Consider the following 21,386-nt stretch of genomic DNA (forward strand, 5'->3'; position numbering starts at 1 on the left):
CTCATGTTGCCCACGGAGAAACCCTGTCGGAAGAGCTGCTAATGAATCACACTCCTCCCAAAGTCTTTAGATCTGTGTCATCCCCACCTGGGATGACTCAGAGGCCTCAGCAGATTCCTTTGTGAGTCAAAGTGAATTCTGTGAGATAATCTTCTAAATCAGAACCTGTTTTGCTAAACTTATTCTATATTATACAGTGATACATTGCACATTTGTCATTAAATGATATCCTTGATGATATTTTAATAACATAAGAAAATTCTATAACTTCAAGTTAGAAGGGTTGCAGACATACCAAGTCATCAAGGACACAGAAGGTCAGGGAGAGAGGAGATGTGCTACCCCACAACAGAGGCCAGATCTAGGCCTCAATTCTGAGGCTAAAATGTGTTGCTTAGAGAACATTTCATTGCCCCCTTCTAGAATTTAACTTTCTAAAATAATTCTGCTTTCCTTTTGTGAGCAGAAGAAGAAAAATTGTTTAAAAACAGGAATTAATGATATAATCAAACACATATATATGCTTTAATTTGTCTTCTAAACAGTTCATGAAACCAGAAAGGCAGATGGTTTCATTTTAAACATGAAGGTGAAGGTCTTTGTTCAAAATTAGGATGAAAAGCTGGCAGAAGTGGGGACTCCTGGCCTTCTCCTGCCCTATCTTCCTTCTTCCGGATATTTCTCCTCTCATTGTTTTCATAGCTATATTTCCCCTCAGTTCATTCAACAAACTCTATGAAGCATTTATAGCATCTTAGACAAAGCAGGAAGCTCACGGAGGGGCCCAGAGATGGGAGCGACAGTTCTTGTCTCTTATGTCTTTGCTTTCTGGTAGAGATGAGCATGAAAGGTTGACAAAAGAAATCTCAATGGAACACGAAAAGTGGCAGCCTGTACAGAGCATCCTGAGTTTCAGAGAATGGAATGACTAATTCCACAGCAGGGGCGGGAGATGATCAGAAAAAAGTTACAGAGAAGAGATGACGTTTAACTTGCAACTTGCTGTCTGGCATAGGAGTTAAGAGCCCAGGCTCCTAAATTTTGCAGGCCTAAAGGAATGGTGGTTTTCATTAACCCATACTGTGGACTTTGACAGATTACTTATCTCACCACTGACTCAACATAAAATGGGGGTCATCATCATCTACCTTGAAGTAAAGTATTTAAGAATAGCCCATTGTAACTTGAAACTAGAGCTTTGATCACCAGTATCCATTGTAATAATGCTACCCTTCTCACCCCAAATGAAACTGGTTTCCTGTGCTAGATGTTATGAATAGTATCCCAGGCTGAAGGAGCAGCATGTGCAAAGTCCCTAATTATAATGGCCCCTGACCTTTTAGACAGTGGCAAGGAGGTGAGTATAGGGAGATGAGCTAGCTGGAGGTTAGGTATGGCTGCTGGGTGGAAGTCAGATTGCTGAGGAGCCTTCTTTGTGCAGCAAAGCAGTTTCATGTCCTATGAATGGGAGAAAATAATTAGGGACAGAAAAGTCTGGGAATAACGTGGCCGAGTATATTTCTTAGATTCCCCAGGCAACTGCAACAAAGCTGGAAATCAGGAGGCACAAGTAGATCTTGAAGGCCAGGCCAGGGTCCACATGGAAATGATAAGGGCTCACGATGATGAAATCTTGCAGGGCAAAGCACTCAGGTCTTTCTAGATGTTGGACAGTGCAAGGTGAGGAAAGCAGTTGGATTCTCAGGGAGCTTAACATACAGGGAAGAAAGGGGACAATGGTGACACATAGTAATAAGAGAGTACATAAGAGTTCTAAGAAGATTGAAAGCAGGCTGATACAACCTCCAAGTGGGACACATCAGAAAAGGACACCAGCTTATTGTGGGAGGCCCCAGTGACCCACAGCCTACTGAGGTCAACGTTACATCAGTGTCCTTGACTCCTGGGCTGACACAGAGAAGGGGCTGGACAACTGCACACCAAAGGAAGTTATTATAGACAGAGGCTCATCTGTGATGTATTTTCTGAGCTAGTGAGTATGTAGTAGCAGAAGTGGTCAATCTCAGAAATGCATTCTGGGCCAGGAGCATAAGTTTGTGAATATTGGTGTTTTGCTCTCTTTGACCCTTCATTTGTAACTACTAAAGGTAATTGTTGCATTTGAGAAAAACTCAAGCAAACAGAAAATAGTGACAGCCACAGTTACCTTCTGGTCCCTTTAGTCAACTGTGAATGTCTGCTGTTGGATGGAGTTCTCAGTTGGTGTGCTTGGTAGAAGACCGCTGTGAACTGCTCTGGAGCTCAGTGATTAAAATGACTCAGCCTCTGTGGCTCCTGAAAAAAGAGACTTTTCTCCTAGCATAATATGATGTCACAGCATTGTGCTTGCTACCTGGGAAACCAAGCCAGAGTGCCGAGTGGAGGTCACTGTGTCTGACATTCTAAATTAATGTATATTGAGGTTTGGTCAGAAGAAAAATTAGGGGTTTCATTTGAGTGAAATTTAATATACTTATGGACTTTGAGAATTTGTGAAAGCTATTCATGATAATGAAGCTTTTTATTTGCTTTGGAGCAAATAATCCTTTGGTGTGATTTTTATTGTCTTTGCACTTTAGTAGTGGTTGATGCCAAGGCAAAATGCTTTTCCCAAAATGTTCTTTTCGCTAGGTCCTGTCTCTTTTAAATCACATTTTGTCTGAAATGGACTAGGTCATATGTAATAAATGTTGGCATTTTAATAGAAACATTACAGTGAAAATAGTTAACAATCTGCTTTAATTTCAAAACTCATTTTCTCTCTCCTACTGTAAGGCAGTATCTTGGTGAAATGTGCAAAATGCACTGGGATTTAATTATGATGCCAATTTATTCTGAAACAAGGTTAAACTGAGCTGTCAATATTCAGGATAAAGGTACAGGGAGAAGACAGTAGTGTCTTGATGATTCTGGAGTCCTGCCCATAGACCTCAGTGGAGTTAAAAGCCTTGGGCACATCACCTGCTAACGGCCCCAATCCTGGGAGCTCAGAGACAGAAGTTGTATATGCTAATAGTGCCATCCCCACATAGAGACTGATAGACAAAGGAAAGACTGGGGACCATTTTTAAGGTCTAGGCAAGATAAAGTATCCTCAGACCCTGTGGGAGTTGTCAGCATGATGGAGCCAACAAGTCCAAGGAGAATTACCTCAACTGGAGGGCAGCCAGATGGCATTCCTGTGCCAGGACCTTACTGGAGAAATGGGGCAGGTCCTGCAGAGTATCTGCATCACAGTGACAGACCTGATCTTAACTTCCTGGGCTTATCAGGAAGCCACTGAGTGATTTCAACAGAAAGAGTGACATGGTTCCAATCTAAATGTTACAGTTCTTACTTTAGCTGCTATGTAGAGAATGCACAAGAAGGGACAGAGGGTGAATGAGGGGACAGCCCTGGGATAGTTTCTGTACAAGTCAGTTGAGACAGGAAGAGGGGTTGAAACAGGATGCTCATGATGGGGAACATGCTGCCCCAGGGACTGCTGATCTGGGAACCTGGCTTCGCCTGGCAATGACAAATCTGAGCTCTGTGTGTTGCCAGCAGATGCAGCCCAACTCTTCGTGGGCTAAAGCTTCTGCAGGAAGCTGGGAGAAATCATATATTTGTGAACACTCAAGGGGAGAGGTAGTATGAGATGTTTAATAGGAATATGAACTGTAAAACAGAAGAAGAAGGAAAGAGAATTGAGTTAAAGTACCCCCCGAAAGGGACTATGATCATTAGACTGGTTATATATAACTGACACACTGTGCAATCAGTTTTGGGTTTGTGTGCTTCAGCCCTTTTCTCTCTCTTTCTTTCTTTGGGAGGGGGTGGTTTGAGACAGTCTTGCTCTGTAGCTCAGGCTGGCCTACTGCTCACAGTGATCCTCTTGCTCCAATGCCCCAAGTGCTAGGATTACAGGCATGCACCACCCACTGCCTGCCTCCAGCCCCTTTCCTGCTCCATGAGCATAATGATCATAAAACATCTTAGGCTCCTGGAACTTAAAAAAAGCAGGATCATTTTTAGCGTATAGCAAGTTGCCTTGAGCAGGGTAAATTAGAGCCTTTTCAAGTGGAGTGTATATTGAGGACTCTGTTCGGCTAATGAGTGAGTTTCAAATCTAGCCTCAGTCATTTCTGGAATGGCTGGATGCCTCATACATTCCTCCACCTACTGCTTGCTCCCAGCCATTACTGCTGCAAACCCGGGAGCAGATCACCTATCCTTACTTAATGACCTGCTAGTGTAGGTGGAAGTGAACCAGCTCTTGAAGTCTCCTTCACTGCTGGGATACTTGATTCCATGCCACAAATTTCCTTGAAGTGCTACAGTATGCTATGGTTTCATGTGCCTGGATAGTCTTCAGAGCCATGGACTGCTTGGTTATTTAACATGCATTGTCCTGGTTTCTGGGAGCTCCAGTAAAGCCAGGAAGAATTTGTTCCTTGCTCTGGGAAAAATAATACTCTTTCTGACACTAACTGTAGCTTCCTGGAAGTATCTTCCTTCCTCTTTCCAAATTTACTTCACCAGCAAATAAATGCACAAGTATGTGTTTGTTTCGCAGTTGCTGTGTGCCCTGCCTCTTGCTTAGGGCTTTCTCTCTCTCAGCTAATTGGCAGGACACCTTTGTAAGGCAGGTGTCCTTTATATAAAGAGGAACCAGAGGCTGGCAGAGGTTGTCTGAGGTCACTCATCAAAAAGGTAAAAGAAGGCTATCAAGCCCAAGACTTCTGACTCCATGCTCAGTAATTTGTGTTGTTTTTGCTGCCCTTAAATTGATACTTCCCGAGTGAAAGACTAATAATCTGGGTATAAACAAGATGGGCTTCATGGACAAGACTGAAAAACACCCAACTCATACGAAGAGAAAGTTGTTTTCTTTTCACTTCTTTCCCAAACATCCTGATTAGTCAAGTAGAAAATGGATTTGGTGTTAATGTGATTTTAGTATTCATTGAATATTTGCAAATATCACCTTTTTTTTTTTTTTCAGAGAGCCACTCACAGGCTTAGGGTTCTCAATCCTCAGAAGTGTAAATATTTCTGAACTTAATGAAATTACTTTTATTTCATCTTCTGTCTTTGGAACATCATTTAGTTTTCCCTGTGTTGGTGATACAAAGATACTTTTTGAGAAAAATGAGGCAAAAAATACTGAATAAATTAAAGTTGGGGTATATAGGCATAATGATACAATTCATGAATGTGTGTCCATCCCCATGAATTCAACTGGGAATGGTCACACTGATGGGTTGATGCTACCTCCCTTGCTCCCAGGATGCATAGGGTTATGTATGGTCATTGTGGTGCTAAGGTCTGCACCTGTTGTTTATCCCTGAGATCTGTGTTAAAGCTATTATAATGAAAACCACTTGGTTGAAGGTCCTTTGAGACTTCCTTCTTGAGTTTAAATTTTATAACCCAAATCAACTCAAGCTAATAATGCAGTCTAGGAAAAATATGGAAGTTTATTGCAAAAGATAATATCCCATTTAAAATAGTTTAGAAATTTACAAAACCTTATGTTAGTACATCGTCTTTAAGAAGGTGCTCTATAGATGAGCTGGTATTAAGTTCCAAGGATAGCGAGTACACATTTTTTTAACTACAGAGAAAGCAGCTACATAAACTTCTGGGATTTAAGTTGATACATCAGTCATTTCTCCTTCAATTTTATAAAAGTAATTTTTGCTAAATTAATCTCTTTCCATGAAACCATATAACCTCAAGTATAGCATTTCTATAGATTATTGTGGTAGATGTTACATAGTATTTTACAAAGAAGCAGTGGTTTTCACATGGGTAGATGAGTGGAATTTTGGTATATGTATGTGCAGATTTTTAAACATAGAAATGATCCTTTATATTCATCAAGAAGGTGTTTATCACATCCCTATTCCTTGTAATGTTTACAAATGTTCAATTTTCAAAAGGGACTTCCTTCCCAGTTTCAGGTAGGTGGTCCAAGTAATGTGGTGTTGTGCTTTGGTATAGAATCATTATAGCCTTGGTTTGTTTTGTTTCTAGAAATGTCAACATATTCCAGTCCCAATTTTATTTACTTCAGTTAAGGGTTTATGAAGGGCCCACAACTCAACTCAACTTATACGTATGACTCAATAAGCTTTTTGATTTTGTGTGTTACCTCCAACTTGTCTCATCATTCTCCGCTAACTGTGGCGAATGCACCAGCTCAACTCTGAGTGGTTCCACTCATCTGACATTAAAAGGTACACATAACTTGTAAGGAGGGTAAAGAATGCCGTTGTTCCTGTCTTCATTCAAGAATGAACAAACAGGCACTGAAAACCTAAGCAACATGCCCCAGCTTAGTGCAATAGACTGTTCTAGTGCCTGGTCTCTTAATTCTACGAACAGGATTATTTTCATTCCAGCATGATACCCAAGAATATAAATTCACTCAAAATTAATGTAAGCAAAGCAAATTAAGATGGAAGCTCTACAAGATAAAATTACATAAGAGATCCCAAATGATTTTGCGTTATTGGATTATCCTCTGTGCTGTTCTTTTCCATTGCTGGAGCCAAGTGAGAGTTGGTTGTATGGATACAGAAAGAAAGATCTGTGGCTTTTAGCCAGTAGTAGCATATCTTATTGAAATGTGGTTTCTCAAGTATGACAAGTGTATTTATCTTAATTCTAACTTGATGTTATGTATTCTGGTCTCATTTTGTGGGTTTAAACATTACACTAGAAACAGAACAAGAACATCTTGAATGACATTCCAAGACTTAAATAGTGCAAGTGGAGACACCTTGCCAACTTTCCCTCTTACTCTCCCTCGAATAGCTTTGTGCACTGCAGCACTGTGACAGGAAAAGGTGAAACTGTTGAGTGGTTTGCTCAATTAGTCTCGATTTGCAGTGGGGTGTGCACATCCCACATAATCACAGAGTGCTGGGTTCTGCAGAGACTCTCCCTAAGACACTGGCACTGGCAAGGGGGCGGGGTGTGAAATGCCTTCTTAATTTAAGGTATGGTTATCTTTAGGATCCCTTTCTTGCAGCATCAGTCCTACTAGGGGCTGGCAAAGAATTTCATTCAATGCAGAGGAATCTGAGCCTTTCTAGCCTTCCCTCCTCCCTAAGCTATGTAGCAGTTACTTATAGTTCATTCAGCCATGCAGGTTTGACTGGGTTCCTGTGTATGGAGATCTTTTTGAAAGAGTGAGCCACTCCTTAAAGAACTCAGACTTTGGGAAAGAAAGGTCTTTAATATGAAAATGGCAAAAGCTACATCCTCAGCCCCAGTCCTGCTGCTTCAATTGGGTGCCTGTTGTCTGATCACTGGGAAGGGACACTGTATAGATTTATATATGTATATAGGGTGTCACAGGAATTAATGGATAGAAAGGAGTGTTGTGTTTTTTCTTAGCCTTATGTAAGTCACTGAAAAGATAAACCAACAGGCTACACAACCTCATGATCTTCAACACTGCAGATAAACTAACTCCAAAGGAAAATTCAAACTGCAGCTTGATTTACCCTCCCCTCTTCCGACAGGCTTGGGCCCTAGGAAGAGACACATGTTGTTAGGTGGCCCTGGAAAAGCTACAACTGTGAAACCCTCTCTGGATTCCAGTCTCGCAGGATGGTCATACCAAGTCTGGATATCCTGGGCAACCTTACAGTGCCACAGACTGTGTGGCACATACATCATGAGATGAAAGCTCCTTGATTTGGAATCAAGGGCTCCTTATACATGAAAATGACCCCAACACACCAGAGTGATCTTTGAAGTTTATGCCCTGTCCACTTGTGTTGTGCTTATGTATGCTGACATTTTAGGAAATTGCCAGGCTATTTATCTAATTGAGGAGGGGTATCTGCTTATAACCCTCCTCTGTCTTTCTGCTCTGCACAACATGGATTTATTTCTTTTTTCCTTTGGTCTGATGGCCCTCTGATGAGTAGGAAATGCTTAGCCTCAAAGAGGTGTTGGAGAGTGAAGTGGGGGTTTTGCTTATGGGGAACTTGGCATTAACAGACCAGGATGAAACCTGGCCATATGTGACAGGGAATTCAGCAGTGGTCACTCCAATGTCCATAAAGTCCTCAGCAAGCAGTGGTGCACACCTAGTAAGGCTGGCAATCAGTGTCCAGCAGTGCCACACCAACTCACACTTTCTTGTTCCACAGGTCAAGGGCTCTCAGCTGGGGCCTTTGCAAAGGACTAGCATAAGGCCTTGGGAGCAGTGAGTCCCTGTGAGAGGGAGCAGAGTAGAGAGGCCAAGGGATGGTCCCAGTGAGCTCAGATCCACCAAAAGCATTTTTTCTTCACTTTCTTGGTTTTCCGTCGCAAGTCTTGTTTCTCAGGAGCTGGGGGTTCTGCTGGGGACTTTAGTGGGGAAGAGGGCTCCTCAACTGGTTCCACCTCGTCCAGGCTTTGCAGAACTTCATGAAACCTACCTTCCTGCTGCCGAAAGTCATATTCCACACTGAAAAACACAGAGAGCAAGGAAGGGAGGCAAACTCAAATCAGTACACACAGCATCACCAGGCATCCAGTTAGCATGGAAGAGCGTGGTTGTAAGTCCTGAGTGACCTCCTGGCTGTATGCCGATAGGAGAGCTGTACCTCTCTGAACCTCCAGTCTGCATCAGTTAAATTGGCCCCCATCGCTTTCCCTTGTGGGGAATTTATTAAGTGTAGCAAAGACTTGAAACATGGCAGCCTGATGATAGGTACTCAATAAATACTGCTCCTGTCTCACTCTTGTATGTGTTTAATGCTTCTCATTGTTAATATTGTTTTTATATATTTTTCATGAAAATTTCCTCATTATGAAATGTTTAAATAGCATAATATATAATATAATAATAGTAGTCGTAGTAATAATAATAATAATAACAATAACATATAATAAAGCTGAACTCAGTTTTGTCACCTGTAAAATGAAAGTAATCATTGCACCTATCGCAAAGTCTTTCTTTGGAATTATTGGGTTTAAATTGAGCTGATAGAAATCATGTGCCCGGAAGAGTGTCTGGCCTTTTCCTCTATGTGTTAACTCCTACTACTGTTTTTATCATCATGAGAATTATCACTACTGATGTCCCATGCCTTGGTCTTTAAATTTCTTAGCAAAAATGTGTGTCGCACAACTACTGCCTCTTGCTACTCCTCATTAAAGATAGATTTAAATATTCTACTGATGATCATTTCCAAACACCTCCCTTTTCTGTTATTTTATTTTTACATTTTGAAGTAATTAATGTCCAGACTCCATTGTATTCTGCTACCTAACACATGATTCTGTGAAGTAAACATGAAGCCTAGCCCAGGGCCTTTGCAGAAATGCAGAGGGATCCTTAAGGGCTGTGTTTCAAGGAGCAGCATAACCAAAGTCTAGGCATCTAGGAGTGGGATTAGAACTCAGGTCTGGGAGGGGTGAGAGCTGATGTTACCCTTGACCTCTGTATTTGAGGAACCATGCAAGTAGCTCTCAAGGACTCTCAGCCTGCCTTAGGACTCTGCTTGGCTGCCCCAGAACCCAAGGAGCAAGATCACAGGAAACAAATCCTCTTAGAAAGCCCTGCAGGCTGTGCAGGGCTCCCTGTAGCCTTAATTGTTCACTTTCCTCCCTAGCACATTGACTTTGGAGGAGATTTAAGTCGCAGGGTGCTTGTAGGGAGGCTTTTAAGCTTTTAGGTGTGTTTGTTACCTGGTTTCATCCCAGGGCTCTCAGAAGTTCCAAGGATGAGGAGCCAGCATGGGAGTGTAGAAAAGGGAGGAAATGCAGAGTCATGAAAACAGTGCACGCTCCTTGTTTAGCCAGGAGGAAAATGAAAGGTTGTGTGTGGAAGACGAAAGACCTCATATTGCTTTGTGATGTGGCAGGGCTGGCGAAGGCCTTTGTACCCAGCAAGGGATGAAAAGCAGCCATCATTAGAGGGCCACCTGCCCTTGTCTACTATCTGTGTGCCACCTCCTAGAGCTCAGGATCACAGTGAGTGCCGCTGAAAAGATAAATCACCATTGCTATGTGTGACTAATGAAGCCCCAAACGGTGCCTTGTCACCAAGAATTCTAAGTTAGCAGAGGCAGGCAGAAAAGACAGAAGGGCAGAATGGCCTATTGTGTAGCTGGAAAGATGAATTATCAACTCTCAGGGAGCACTGGGGAAGGAGACCTAACGGTTTCTTTTCTCTGCTTTTGATAAGCATCACCCAGATTTTCCTCTCTTCTACTTTCATCCTTTCTCTTTCTCTTCCTTCCTGGTCCCTCTTCATAGGGACATAATCCTAGTTAGGTGACACAAATCATGAATGGAATACAGGCAGTGTTTTTTTTTTGTTTGTTTGTTTTTTTTTTTTTTTTTTTTAATTTTGATGGTACTGGGGATCGAACTCACAACCTCTGTGAGGTCGCTTAGGCCATTGAGCTAACTCCCCAGTCCAGGCTGTTTTTTAAAGCAGAGATTTATAGTTCATCAACTGTGAGATCTTGGGGAAGTCATTCCCTGTTTTCATGCAGTGATGTACTCATCTGTGGAATGAGTGTGGTACCTACTCCAAGGACCTCAGTTAAGTTTAAACATGTGCATAGATAGCATGCAGCACAACAAGGCACCAATGTTCAGTCATTTGGCAAACTCTGACTGATCATCTTCCATGTCCCAGGCCCTGTCCTTAATTCTGAGAAAGGAGGAGTAGAGAGACTGATACTCTCCCTGCAGTTCCCTGCATTGCAGTTGGCAATGCTAATCTAGTGGCGTTGTGTCTTCAGTCAGTGCTAGCCCATGCCAGTGATGATTAGAGACTTTTCTGTGAAAGCCAAGGACTTCCCAGGTCAGGAGGTGAGGGCATCCACAGACTGGCACACTTTGAGTCTCACAATTCCGGATGCACCACTTGGTACAGAGGCGCCCTGATTTGTCTTGAGGGGTGGAGCAGGTTTCCATCTGCATGACCCATGCCTTATGTGCTCCCCAGTGGCTAATGAAGGAGATGGATTCAGAGGCTGGGGAAAGGTTTTCCCAGACAATCTCTGCATAACATCAAGGAAGGAATTTAAAGTGGTGAGTTGTGAACTCCAATTCTTACCACTTGTAGAACTGGGGACATGCATGGTTCGCAGATAGGAAGCATCCATATTCATGGTTCTGTTAGCTCTCAAAACAGCCCTGCCCTACCTGCTGTGACAGAAAAACCATCTTCCTCATAGAACATCAGGTACAGCTCAGGAGAATAGCTATGCGCTGCTCATCCTAGAATTCTCTATACTGGTTGATCCCATCCATCCCCCTGCCCATCCCCTGTGTTAGGTTCTATTGATAGGACAGTGAACTAGGCAGATCTGCATATTATCCCTGTGGACCCTGCTTCCAGTGTTTCTGGTAGCATGTGATTAAACTAACAGTTGATTTCAAAATATGCTTATTTTTCCCAACTACTCTTGCTTTCTAATTCTTCATCCATATGTTCCTAACAAATTGTATGAATGCACACCTGCATGGCCAGCTGCTTTCCCCTCCTTAGATGTGACATTTCTTACTTCATAATACACATAAAGAAACAGACAAACAAGCAACAGTAAACCACCTGAGCTTATTAGATTTGTAAGTGTCCCATTACCTATTAGAAAACATAACTCTTTGCAATTCCAAGATGTATACAGACTTGGAAGACTGGGGGAAAAAGTCAGGAGACAGAATGTAAACTGACAGGTTATCCTAACTGTAAGCACAGCCCACTCTAGAAGATGGAGCATGGGCTTTTGAGCTGAGCACTCAGGGATTTAGAGAGGAACTGCACCTCTTACTGGCTAGGTGACTTTGGGCAAGTTTCTTTGTTCCCTGTAACTCAGCTGAACGTGGAGGTTATAATAGCTACCTTGCTGGGCAGCTGCATTGATGGGACATGATAATAGGCACTATCACCTTATGTGGGACACAGTCTCTGCCCACTCCAGTCTCCTTCCCTCAGTCTTTTATCTTTATATCTTAGGAACCTCCACACTTAAGCCTTTAGCTCTTCAGTAATTGTACACCTTGCCCACAGCAATGTTCCTCACCCTCCCCTTTGTGTACATTCAGGGAAGAATACTCTCTTTGTGTTTCTATGGAAACACAGCAGGGCTCCATTATAATCACTGAGATTCAGGGAGCTCCCCTCCCCCCTCCTGTGACTGCCCCCATTGGTCTTGACAGTTTAAAGGGGATTGAAAGTGACTTTCTTTTCAAGGCCAGGCAAATAGCAGAGTATAGAGAAGTGTGTATGCTTTGGAAAGAAATTGATTAATGTTTTTTAGGCCAAAGCAATTTATTAACATAAAGGAAAATTGTCACCGTTCCCCTTATTCATCCATTTGACAAACTACTGTTTAGTTTGGAGGGGAGGAAAGGGAATACATTTTGGCTTGGTGGCAGCTGCCTTGTAAATGGGGAGGGGACAGTGCTTTCTCTCCCTCATCTGGTTTGCATTTTAAGGTATTTGGAAAAGAGATGCCAAGCCGCATCATGTTCTGTAATCCCTTGAAAAAAGGAATACATTGTCAACTTGGTAAGAATTCAAGTAAATTCTTAGCAGAGGGTTGATTATAGATTCTGGGGATGAATTCTCTGCCTTGGGCTCTGGCCCAAGAATCAAGGTAGGACACCAAGATTCATTCCTGTCTTATGGCCCCTTCTCTTCCTTTATTCCTTCCTTGCCACACCCCCAATCTGGACCATTTCCCTTCATCCACATTCCGTCACACTCCGTATCCATGTGCAACAGCAAGAAGGAAGATGAGTCCTGACTCGTACTTCACGCAGGAACTGGATGTGTAATAGGGGACAAATAGTAGTTAAGTGGTTGTTACAGTGCCGGATCTAGGGCTGTTGCTCTTGAGATAGTCCAGGATTTGTCCTCCTGAGGATGCACAGGCTATAGGACCCCTGGGTGAGGGATGCTAAACTCACTGAGAAGCCTTAGAGCCCATTACATTAAGTACATGTCTGCTCCTGGTGCCACTTGAGGTTTGGAAACTGAGCTGTGTGCAAACCAGAAATGGGTAGAATTTTCAGGTTTCTTTCTTGAGAGCAGCTCACTAATCTAGTGAACAGATCAAGGCTCCAGTAATTATGCCAGGTGTAAGTAGAGGGATGCTTTTCTAGGTAATTAGGAGCAGCCTATGTCATGGGTTGCTTGGACAAAGAAACAGTAAGAAGCAGATAGAAAAAGATAACTAAACATTTAAATTCATGATCAAACAAAAATGTGAGGTTCTAGATGCAGATATTTGGCTAAGAAAGCAGAGATTGGGTGAGCCAAAAGGAGGCATCTATTTACATAGAAACAGAAAAAATAATCTCTCACTTTTATATGACAACTTCAAATTTGCCAAGTTTTAGACTTTTGTCTCATTTTATCCTCAGGATAATGCAGGAAGGTGGGATAATACTATTCCTATTTAATAAACAAGCAAGTTGGCCAAGGGAAGCCACAAATGAGAATCAGTTCTAAATTAGTGTCGAAATCTGTTCAGATTGCTGTAACAAAACACCACTAACTGGGTGCCTTGAACAACAGACAATTTTTTCTTACAGTTCTGGAGGCTGGGAAGTCCAAGGCCAAGGTGCCAACAGACTCATGTCTAGTGAGGGCCCTCCTCTTTGTTCATAGATGTTGGAAGCTCTGGTGTCTTTTTGTAAGACACTAGCTCATTCATGAGGGCTCTACTCTCAGGACCTAGTCACTTCCCTCAAGTCTTGCTTCCTAATCGCCATGACATTGGACATTAGGGCTTAATACAGAAAATTTTTGGAGCATAAACATTTAACCCATAGCACATAGATTCCCAAGTCCTAGTCCTTGGTTTTTTTTGCCAAAGAGGAGTCAAAGGACTGGCTTTTTCAGAATCATTTTCTAGGGAGAAGAAACAATGAGAACCTGAGCACATCAGAATAAGACACATAATAATTTAAATAGGCAATAATTATAATTATGACACGAAGAATGTTCTTCATGGAGTGAAATTTATATTCTGGACATTGTACTGCAAGTTTGCTTTCCTTCTATTGTATAATTCTTATAGTCCTATGAGATTAGATCATATTATCTTCATTCCCCAAATAAGGAAGTGAGGCAAAGAGGGGTTAGCTATTCTACTGAGCGTACATTCCAGTAAGTAATGGAGCTATGACAGGAAACTTGCTTGGCTCCAAAGCTTATCCACTAAGACATACTGAACCAAAGCACTGGGTTTCTGTAGTGGTAGGGTACCCACGTTGAAAAAAGTGTGTAGGGGATGCAGGTGGTCTGGTGGTACTCCTGAGTGGACCCATAGTTCTCTATTGACCACATACTGGGATGAGATTCGTAAGAGATCTTCTAGCCCAGTTGATCAGTCACCCTGCAATCTTCTTTCCAGATTTCAGGACAGACTTGACAATGAGGTCTGAAAAGATATTTGAACCATAGGAGGCAGCTCATGCATGACCATATCTGGGCTTATCGAGCCTTAGTCTTGGATAGGCCCTTTCTGATGTCTCAGTGGGCCCTTGGTGCTCCCTGCTTAGCAGATGGGTCTTGATCCTTTACAAAGACAAATGTTGACAGCCACTGTCATCAGCTCTATGCCAGAAGCAAGTTGGCTGAGAAATGAATGAACATCTTCCAAACTTCTGTCCACCTTTTCACTATCTCTTGTAGAAACCTTCCTGTGGTCCCACTTGCCACAAACCCCAGGTGCATCACAGATTTACTGGCTTCCTGCAACTTTCTTTTATAAAGTATTAGCTATAAGAATTGTTTAGTGCAGCAAGGGGTTTCTAGTTCCTGTGCATTTGGGTAAATCACAGCAGTTTGGGAAGCATCTTTGGGGAAGAATTACAGTGTGGGAAGGTAGGAGATTTAGCTATCCCACACAACCACAGCATGGGAGGGATACAGTTTATCAACCTTTCTCCCAGCAATGAGTTCGCTCATTATTTACATGTGTAATTTTGAGCTTCACAACTTGCAGCCATGTCCCTTTCTCCTAAGGAGTCCTCAGAGACTCACAGGTCCTCTTCTAGACACATCGGTAAGCAGGGTCAAGTCATAGACACTTGTGCTACTGATCGCTGTCTTTGGAAGAAATCTGTGTCTCTGTAACAAGAAACACATTAAGATCTCAAAAATGTTCTAAGAGAATGGTAACATGTATGTTCACCGATGAGGCAAAGTCAAAATGGAAAAGGAGATGGCAATGGGAAAGGCTCCTGGAAATAGGACTTAGGTTTGAACCCTGGCTACCTTGGACCTTGGATAACTCAACCTCCCTGAGTCTGTTTCTCCATCTATAAGATGAAAACAATAATCCTACACATATTTTAGGATTATGGCGGTATAAAATGAGGTGGCACAGAGCAGTGTTAAAAAAATATATATGGCAGCCAACTCTACAAATGGTAATGTGCACTGTATTAACTTGACCAAGAAAGACTGGATCATTGCATGGTCACTGGTGGCCTGTGTGACAGCAGCACATATTTGTTATTCCTCAGAAATACTCAACTTGCTTGATTTCATATTTATGGCATGTTTCAGGCTCTTTAGCTATTACTGCAATAAAGTAGGTTTCATTTTTATTGCAGATAAATCGCTGATGTTGTAAATTCTACTTTTTCCCTTGTACTTCAGGGAGAAGAGAAGGATAAAGCTACCAAGAGAAGCAGGGATGAGGGACAAATAAAAGTCTTGGGTATCAACCTGTCCAGGCTCTAAGAAATTTCCACCTATATCCCAAACTTTATGACTGCTTCCCAAAAGACAATTTAAGCTGTGTTTGTGAGTGGTTGTTTAGGGGATGCTAGGTTGAATTGCCATGAAATTCATGTCCCAGCATTTGAAATAATGTAGCCCAGTCCACATTGGAATTTGATGCAAGCTGCAAACACATCCATGATTACCAGAGAGTAGAGATCTGCTGTGTGTACTGTAATTATTTTTTATTGCAGACTTCATTGCTGGCCAGAGAGAAGGAGGTGACTGGAAGACTGTGACTCTCACAGTTCACCTGGCTCTTTGCTGGGAGAGCATCCTAAGCAGACAAAAGGAAAAGTACTAAATAATTTAAGTGGAAAGTTCTTTGCTAAACCCATAGGACTGAATGCATATTGCAATTTCTAGAGAAATGCCTTTTCCTCTAGTTAGGTAATTGCTTAAAGTGTCAGGCAAAGTCAAAGCCCAGTGGCCAAACAGTTTGTCCATAGAAAGAAACTGAAGAAAAGGCTCTGAGTGCCTCCAACCACGTGACCTCAGGTGGCTCACTTGTTCCCAAGCCTCTAGACCCTCCACGAGGTGAAACCTTGCTTTTCTCCTGCAGGATCCACAGCTATGGCCAGGGTCCATGCTGTCAAAACTGTGAGGGGAAGCACCAGTTAGGGGGATGGTGGTTGCTAGATACCAAGAGAGGCTCCTTTTACACATTTGTTAAATTCTGTTCAGTCTGGTTGGGAAGGATTTTAACCGTGAAGACATCAATAATGATAATAACAAAAGAATTTGTAATCTGTGGCATCTGAAGGAGTGAGAGGTGGCAGTGGAGGGTTCTGGCATGGCATTTAGCTTCACTCATCAGCCTTAACTCAGGAGCTGAGGTACAGCACCTTTGTGTTGAACATAAGCAAGTGCTTCACCTTGTGGAGAGAAGTGGGAGTTAGTGAGCCACCTGAGGTCACACAGTTGGAGACACTCAGAGCCTTTTCTTGAGTTTCTGTCTATGGACAAGAGTGTACCTCTACTAGTAGTGACCAGTTCAGAGTCAGCCCTTGGCACACTCAGCACTGTGAGGCTGTGGATCCTCCAGGACTCAGTGGAAGGCAGTGCCGAAATCCTTGAGTGGCCCGAGACAGCATCACTGGGAGCAGAAGGTGTCAAAATATGTGCTCATTGCAAAAGTACCCCCTTTTCTCCACTTGCCTCCCCTTTGCTTCCATTATTGCCTACTCCTTACTTACATAAGTAGATCTGCATCAAAGCCTGCCCTGTCAAAGCCAAGCAAACAGGAGACTCTTCTTTCCAAGGATGCATTAAAATTACTAGTTTCTGCATTATTTTCTGTTTGTCAGCTGGTCGTCACAAAACCTAGTAAATCAGTTGTCATCTCCTTCAAGACTCCAAATTTACCTACTTTAATGTTTCTTCAGCTTTGGCCTTTTCCAAGATGGCTGCTCCAATTACAGACACCTGCCCAATGTCTCCTGATGCAGTAGCCCTGGAGGTGAAGTCCAACAACCAGTGTTAACAGAGAGCCAGGCAGTTTGGATGCAGATGGTGTGTGGTCACACTCTGTGAGCACTGCTTAGGGCCTGCAGTTCAACTCAGCAGTGACAGAACATCCCGCTGAGCCCCCAAAGCCATCAGATGGTCAGGCCTCTGAAGGACACATGCTGTGGAACTGCATTTGCAGAAAGTCAGAGCTGAGTTCTGATCTTAGTTTTACAATTCCTAGTTGTATGGTAATTGAACATGTGCTTGGTTTTTATCAGCCTCAGTGCCCTAACTCAAACATTGTACAAGTGACTGACCCTCCCTTAGCCTTAGTTTTTTCATCTGTAGCATGGGCATACTTTAATCTATCTCGAATATTTGTGAGGATTAAGTGTGGAAACAAAGAGTTTTTGAAGTCACCAGTGAATAATGGATGCTCAGTAGGAGATAGCCATTTTTCTTTTTTTCTGTAAAGTTCATGCCCCTTGTCCTCAGCTGTTGTAGCTGTAAAATCATCAAAGTCAAATAAATTGACCTTCAGTGAGACATACAGAGTTTGTGCATCAAGGGATTTAATCTGAGTGTACAGGTTTTCTATTGCTGCTGAAACAAATTACCACAAATGTAATGGATTAAAACAACACCAATTTTACTCTTATTGCTCTGGAGACCAGAAGCCTTCCAAGGCTGCAAATCAAGATGTCAGCGGGCTATGTTCTTGCTGGAGACTCTGAGAGAATATATTCTCTGGCTTTACCCGCTTTTTGGGGACTGCGTGCATTCCCTGTTTTAACTGTATCACTTTGGCTTCTGCCTCTGTCTCACTTCTCTTGCTCTGCCCTGTGAGTCCTTAGTCAACCTCTTTCCCTTATACAGATTTCTGTGAGGATCTGGACCCCACCCAGACCACTCACGGTACTGTCACCATCTTACATCTTTAATCACATCTGCAGAGCACCTTTTGTTAGATAAGGTTGCATATCCACAGGATATGAGTTGAGATATGGACATCTCTGCATTATTCTGCTTGCTATCCTGGGTTTTGATGTTTAACCAAGAAACCTACAAATCAATGCTTTTGAGATCACTGAACAGTTCAGATACCAACAAAAGGAGATATTCAGCCTGGAGGGAGTCTTGTGGCTCTCCACAGTGAAGCTTTGCCCTTCCAGCGGCAGCCAGCGATGAGGTCTAGGCAATAATGTTAGATGGCCATGAAGAATGAGATCTCAATGTCCTATGAAAGTGCAGCAAGCTGTCTGAGTCATCAGAGGAAGATTTGATTAGGTTCCATCTCATTGAGTGTATGTAGTGTTCCAAGTGTTTTAAAACTGACAATTCATGCACTGTTTCCTGCCATTATTTGAATTGATTCAAAAGATTCACTGAGAATTTACTACATAGAAGTTTTCTTTTCCTACTAAGAATATTTGATTAATTCAGCTCTCGGGTGTCCCCACCCAAGAGGAGTGCACACAAATGGTAACAATGACTTTTTCCTTGGGGATTAAAGCTGTGTCAAGACTTCCACTGCTTTCAATTACTATTTAAGTCAATATATGTATTTTTTTCTTTGACAAGAATCTGTCGCACACCACCTACATATTAGAATCTACTCTCTGACTTTGAGATACTAATCATTTGTTGGAGGAAAGTAACTCATAAACTGCATTGCAATCCATTAAGATTGATAGGATAGCAGGGCAAAGTACATGCCATGGATGAGGGTCCTTCATAGGAAGGGATATAAGGTTGTCCAAGGAACTGACTTTCTTGGCAAGAGTTGGAAATGTCAGACAAAGGGGCACTGAATGGGCGTTATAAGACCGTGGAAAAACTCATGCAAATGGACTGAGTCTTGATGGACATTTCAGCTGAGTAGTTCCCTGGAACACGAGAAGAACTGCAGATGTGGGGGCTGGGGATTTAGCTCAGCGGCATAAGCACCTGCCTTGCAAGCAGGCATTCGTGAGTTCAATCCCCGGTACCGATAAAAAGTTAAATAAAAGTTTTTAAAAAGTTAAAAGAAAGAAAGAAAGAAATGCAGATGTACCAGGTATATGGCTTGAGCATTACATTCAGAGGACTTTGAAAAAAGAAACAACAGGAACCAGGGAAAAATTGTTTACCATGGCAGTGATATGGCCAGACTGCTTTTCAGGCATAATTTAGCAATCTGCATGGAAAATTATTTTGGAGAGGACATGGGGACCTGTGGTCAAAAGATCAATCAACATTCAGATGACAAATATTGAGGGCATTTCTTGATTCATAGCACAAGATCTGGAGTGAAGGAACTAGATACAGCAAGTAGATTTGGTAGTTAACTTGATACGTGTTGTGAGTAGGGGCTGCAGTGTCTTTATGGAGTCACTGAATGGTCATTGGTGTCAAAATAAGGAATACAAGGAAAAAAACAATTTTGTAGGTGAAAACAAAGTGTACATTTTGAGATATGATAAATTTTGGGTGCCTTATGATATTGCTATAATTTAAACAGATGTTCCCAAAGGTTCGTGTGTATTGATCCCCAGGGTAGTGCTGGTGGTGGTGGTGAAAGGTGCTGTTCACATCTAGGAGGTAGAGCCTTATGGGAGATTATTAGGTCACTACAGCCTTGAAGAGGACTACAGAACTCTGGTCTCTTCATCCTGATCTTTCTCCTAAATCATGCTGTAAGCAAATTGCTCTACCGTGTGCTTCTGCCACGATATACTGCTCATACCAGAAGCCTAAAGCAATGGGCTGCTGCATCTTAGATTGAGACTTCTGGAACCATGGTCAAATAAACCTTCTCTCTTTAAATGTCAGTTGTACCAGGTATTTTATTATAGCAACATGAAACTGACTAATACAGATATTAAGTGGGAGTCTGTGGTCAGCTGAAAATGTGTGTGTGTGTGTGTGTGTGTGTGTGTGTGTGTGTGTGTGTTCCTTCCTCTTAGGAAGAACAGGGGAAACTAGTACCCCAGGAAGGCCATTAAAACCAACAGTAAGAGATTAAGGATGAGAAGAGGAATAATTTGTCCAAGCAGACCCACACAAACAATTGTTTCTCTGTTTTTCTCTCTGCTCCAGCACTTTTGAAATTTTACATAGGCAACCTCTCCTCCTATTGAAAATTATGTGTTTGCAGCTTGCGCTTCATTTCTACTTTTAAAGCAACATTTTTGGATGGTAGATAAAATTTTTTTCTGAAATAGATCTTCTATTATTTTCCTTTAAGATATTAGAAACATTTTACAGCTTAAACCAAATAGATTTTCCCTGGGAACTATATCCAGAAAAGAAATGTGTGAGCCATGTAGTCAAAACCCAGCAAAGAGGCTCTGCTATTTTTAGAATGATCATGAAGATGAAATGATGAAATGCAGGGAGATATGGCTGGAGGAGCAGAGAACGGGGTGAGAGAAGGAGGGGTGTGCTGGGAGAGACTTTATGGCCTTGAGAAGAATAAAGGAGTTAGTCCCTGAGGGCAGTGGTCCCCAACTTCAATCAGTGCTTCATTACCTTCATGGTTTTCATAAGGTTCCCCATACCATCTGCCCAATTATTTACTTAACCTTTTTGTCTCTAAATCAATTCACATTTTAAACCTGAAAAGCAACTATACCAAATAGGAATATCACTTTGAGATAGGGACCTGCATCCCTTACTATAAATATTTAAGAGGATTAGTTTTAAAAGTTTCCATAAAGAAATTAAAAATTATTACATTCTGGCTAGATATTTTTGCTTGCCCAGGGCTAGGAACCTGAGACCTGTTTTCTCTTTGCAAAGAAAGGTGATATGCAAGCATTAGGAAGGATTTAAAGACATTCTGGCACTGAACACAAATTTCCCCCTCCAGGTCATCAGAAGGATTGAAATAAATCTGAAAAGAGAACAACTTTCCCACTAAGTAATTCAGTGCTATTTAATTTTGTATACCACAACTCAGCCCCTTGGGTAAATTGTCCTAGGATTAAAGCTAAAGATCAGTGAGAAAAGTGAGTGAAGACTATACAGCTTGGAAGCAGCTTAAAGATTAGAGCCTATTTCTACTCCCTTCTCTTGGAGCTCAGTTTTTAAAAAGGCAAACAAATAGAAAGTCAATGAAGTCTTTCTCACTGGTGGATGGGAGTTCCAGAAGTCCTGGAGAGCCATGCTTGGGACGTCCGCACCAGTGTTGGTGCTTTGCTCCTTGGCCAGGGAG

The 21,386-nt window shown here is 42.1% G+C and overlaps 2 protein-coding genes across 3 annotated transcripts in view; one reads left to right on the forward strand and one right to left on the reverse strand.

The window, feature by feature from the left end:
- Nucleotides 1–21,386, forward strand: part of Dock2 (dedicator of cytokinesis 2) — a 410,327-nt gene that overhangs the window by 195,212 nt on the left and 193,729 nt on the right. The gene's annotated exons all lie outside the window — the stretch shown is intronic.
- The window catches only part of Insyn2b (inhibitory synaptic factor family member 2B), a 110,369-nt gene continuing 94,424 nt past the window's right edge, over nt 5,442–21,386 (reverse strand). For both annotated transcript variants that reach the window (XM_063230759.1, XM_013156198.3), the window contains exon 4: nt 5,442–8,449. In XM_063230759.1, coding sequence (XP_063086829.1) covers nt 8,263–8,449 — 187 coding nt within the window. In that variant the 3' untranslated portion in view covers nt 5,442–8,262. The remainder of the gene's footprint in view (nt 8,450–21,386) is intronic.

Source organism: Cavia porcellus, unplaced genomic scaffold (assembly GCF_034190915.1).
Source record: "Cavia porcellus strain 051 isolate PalLab524CR breed Dunkin Hartley unplaced genomic scaffold, mCavPor4.1 scaffold_19, whole genome shotgun sequence".
NCBI classification, from domain to species: domain Eukaryota; kingdom Metazoa; phylum Chordata; class Mammalia; order Rodentia; family Caviidae; genus Cavia; species Cavia porcellus.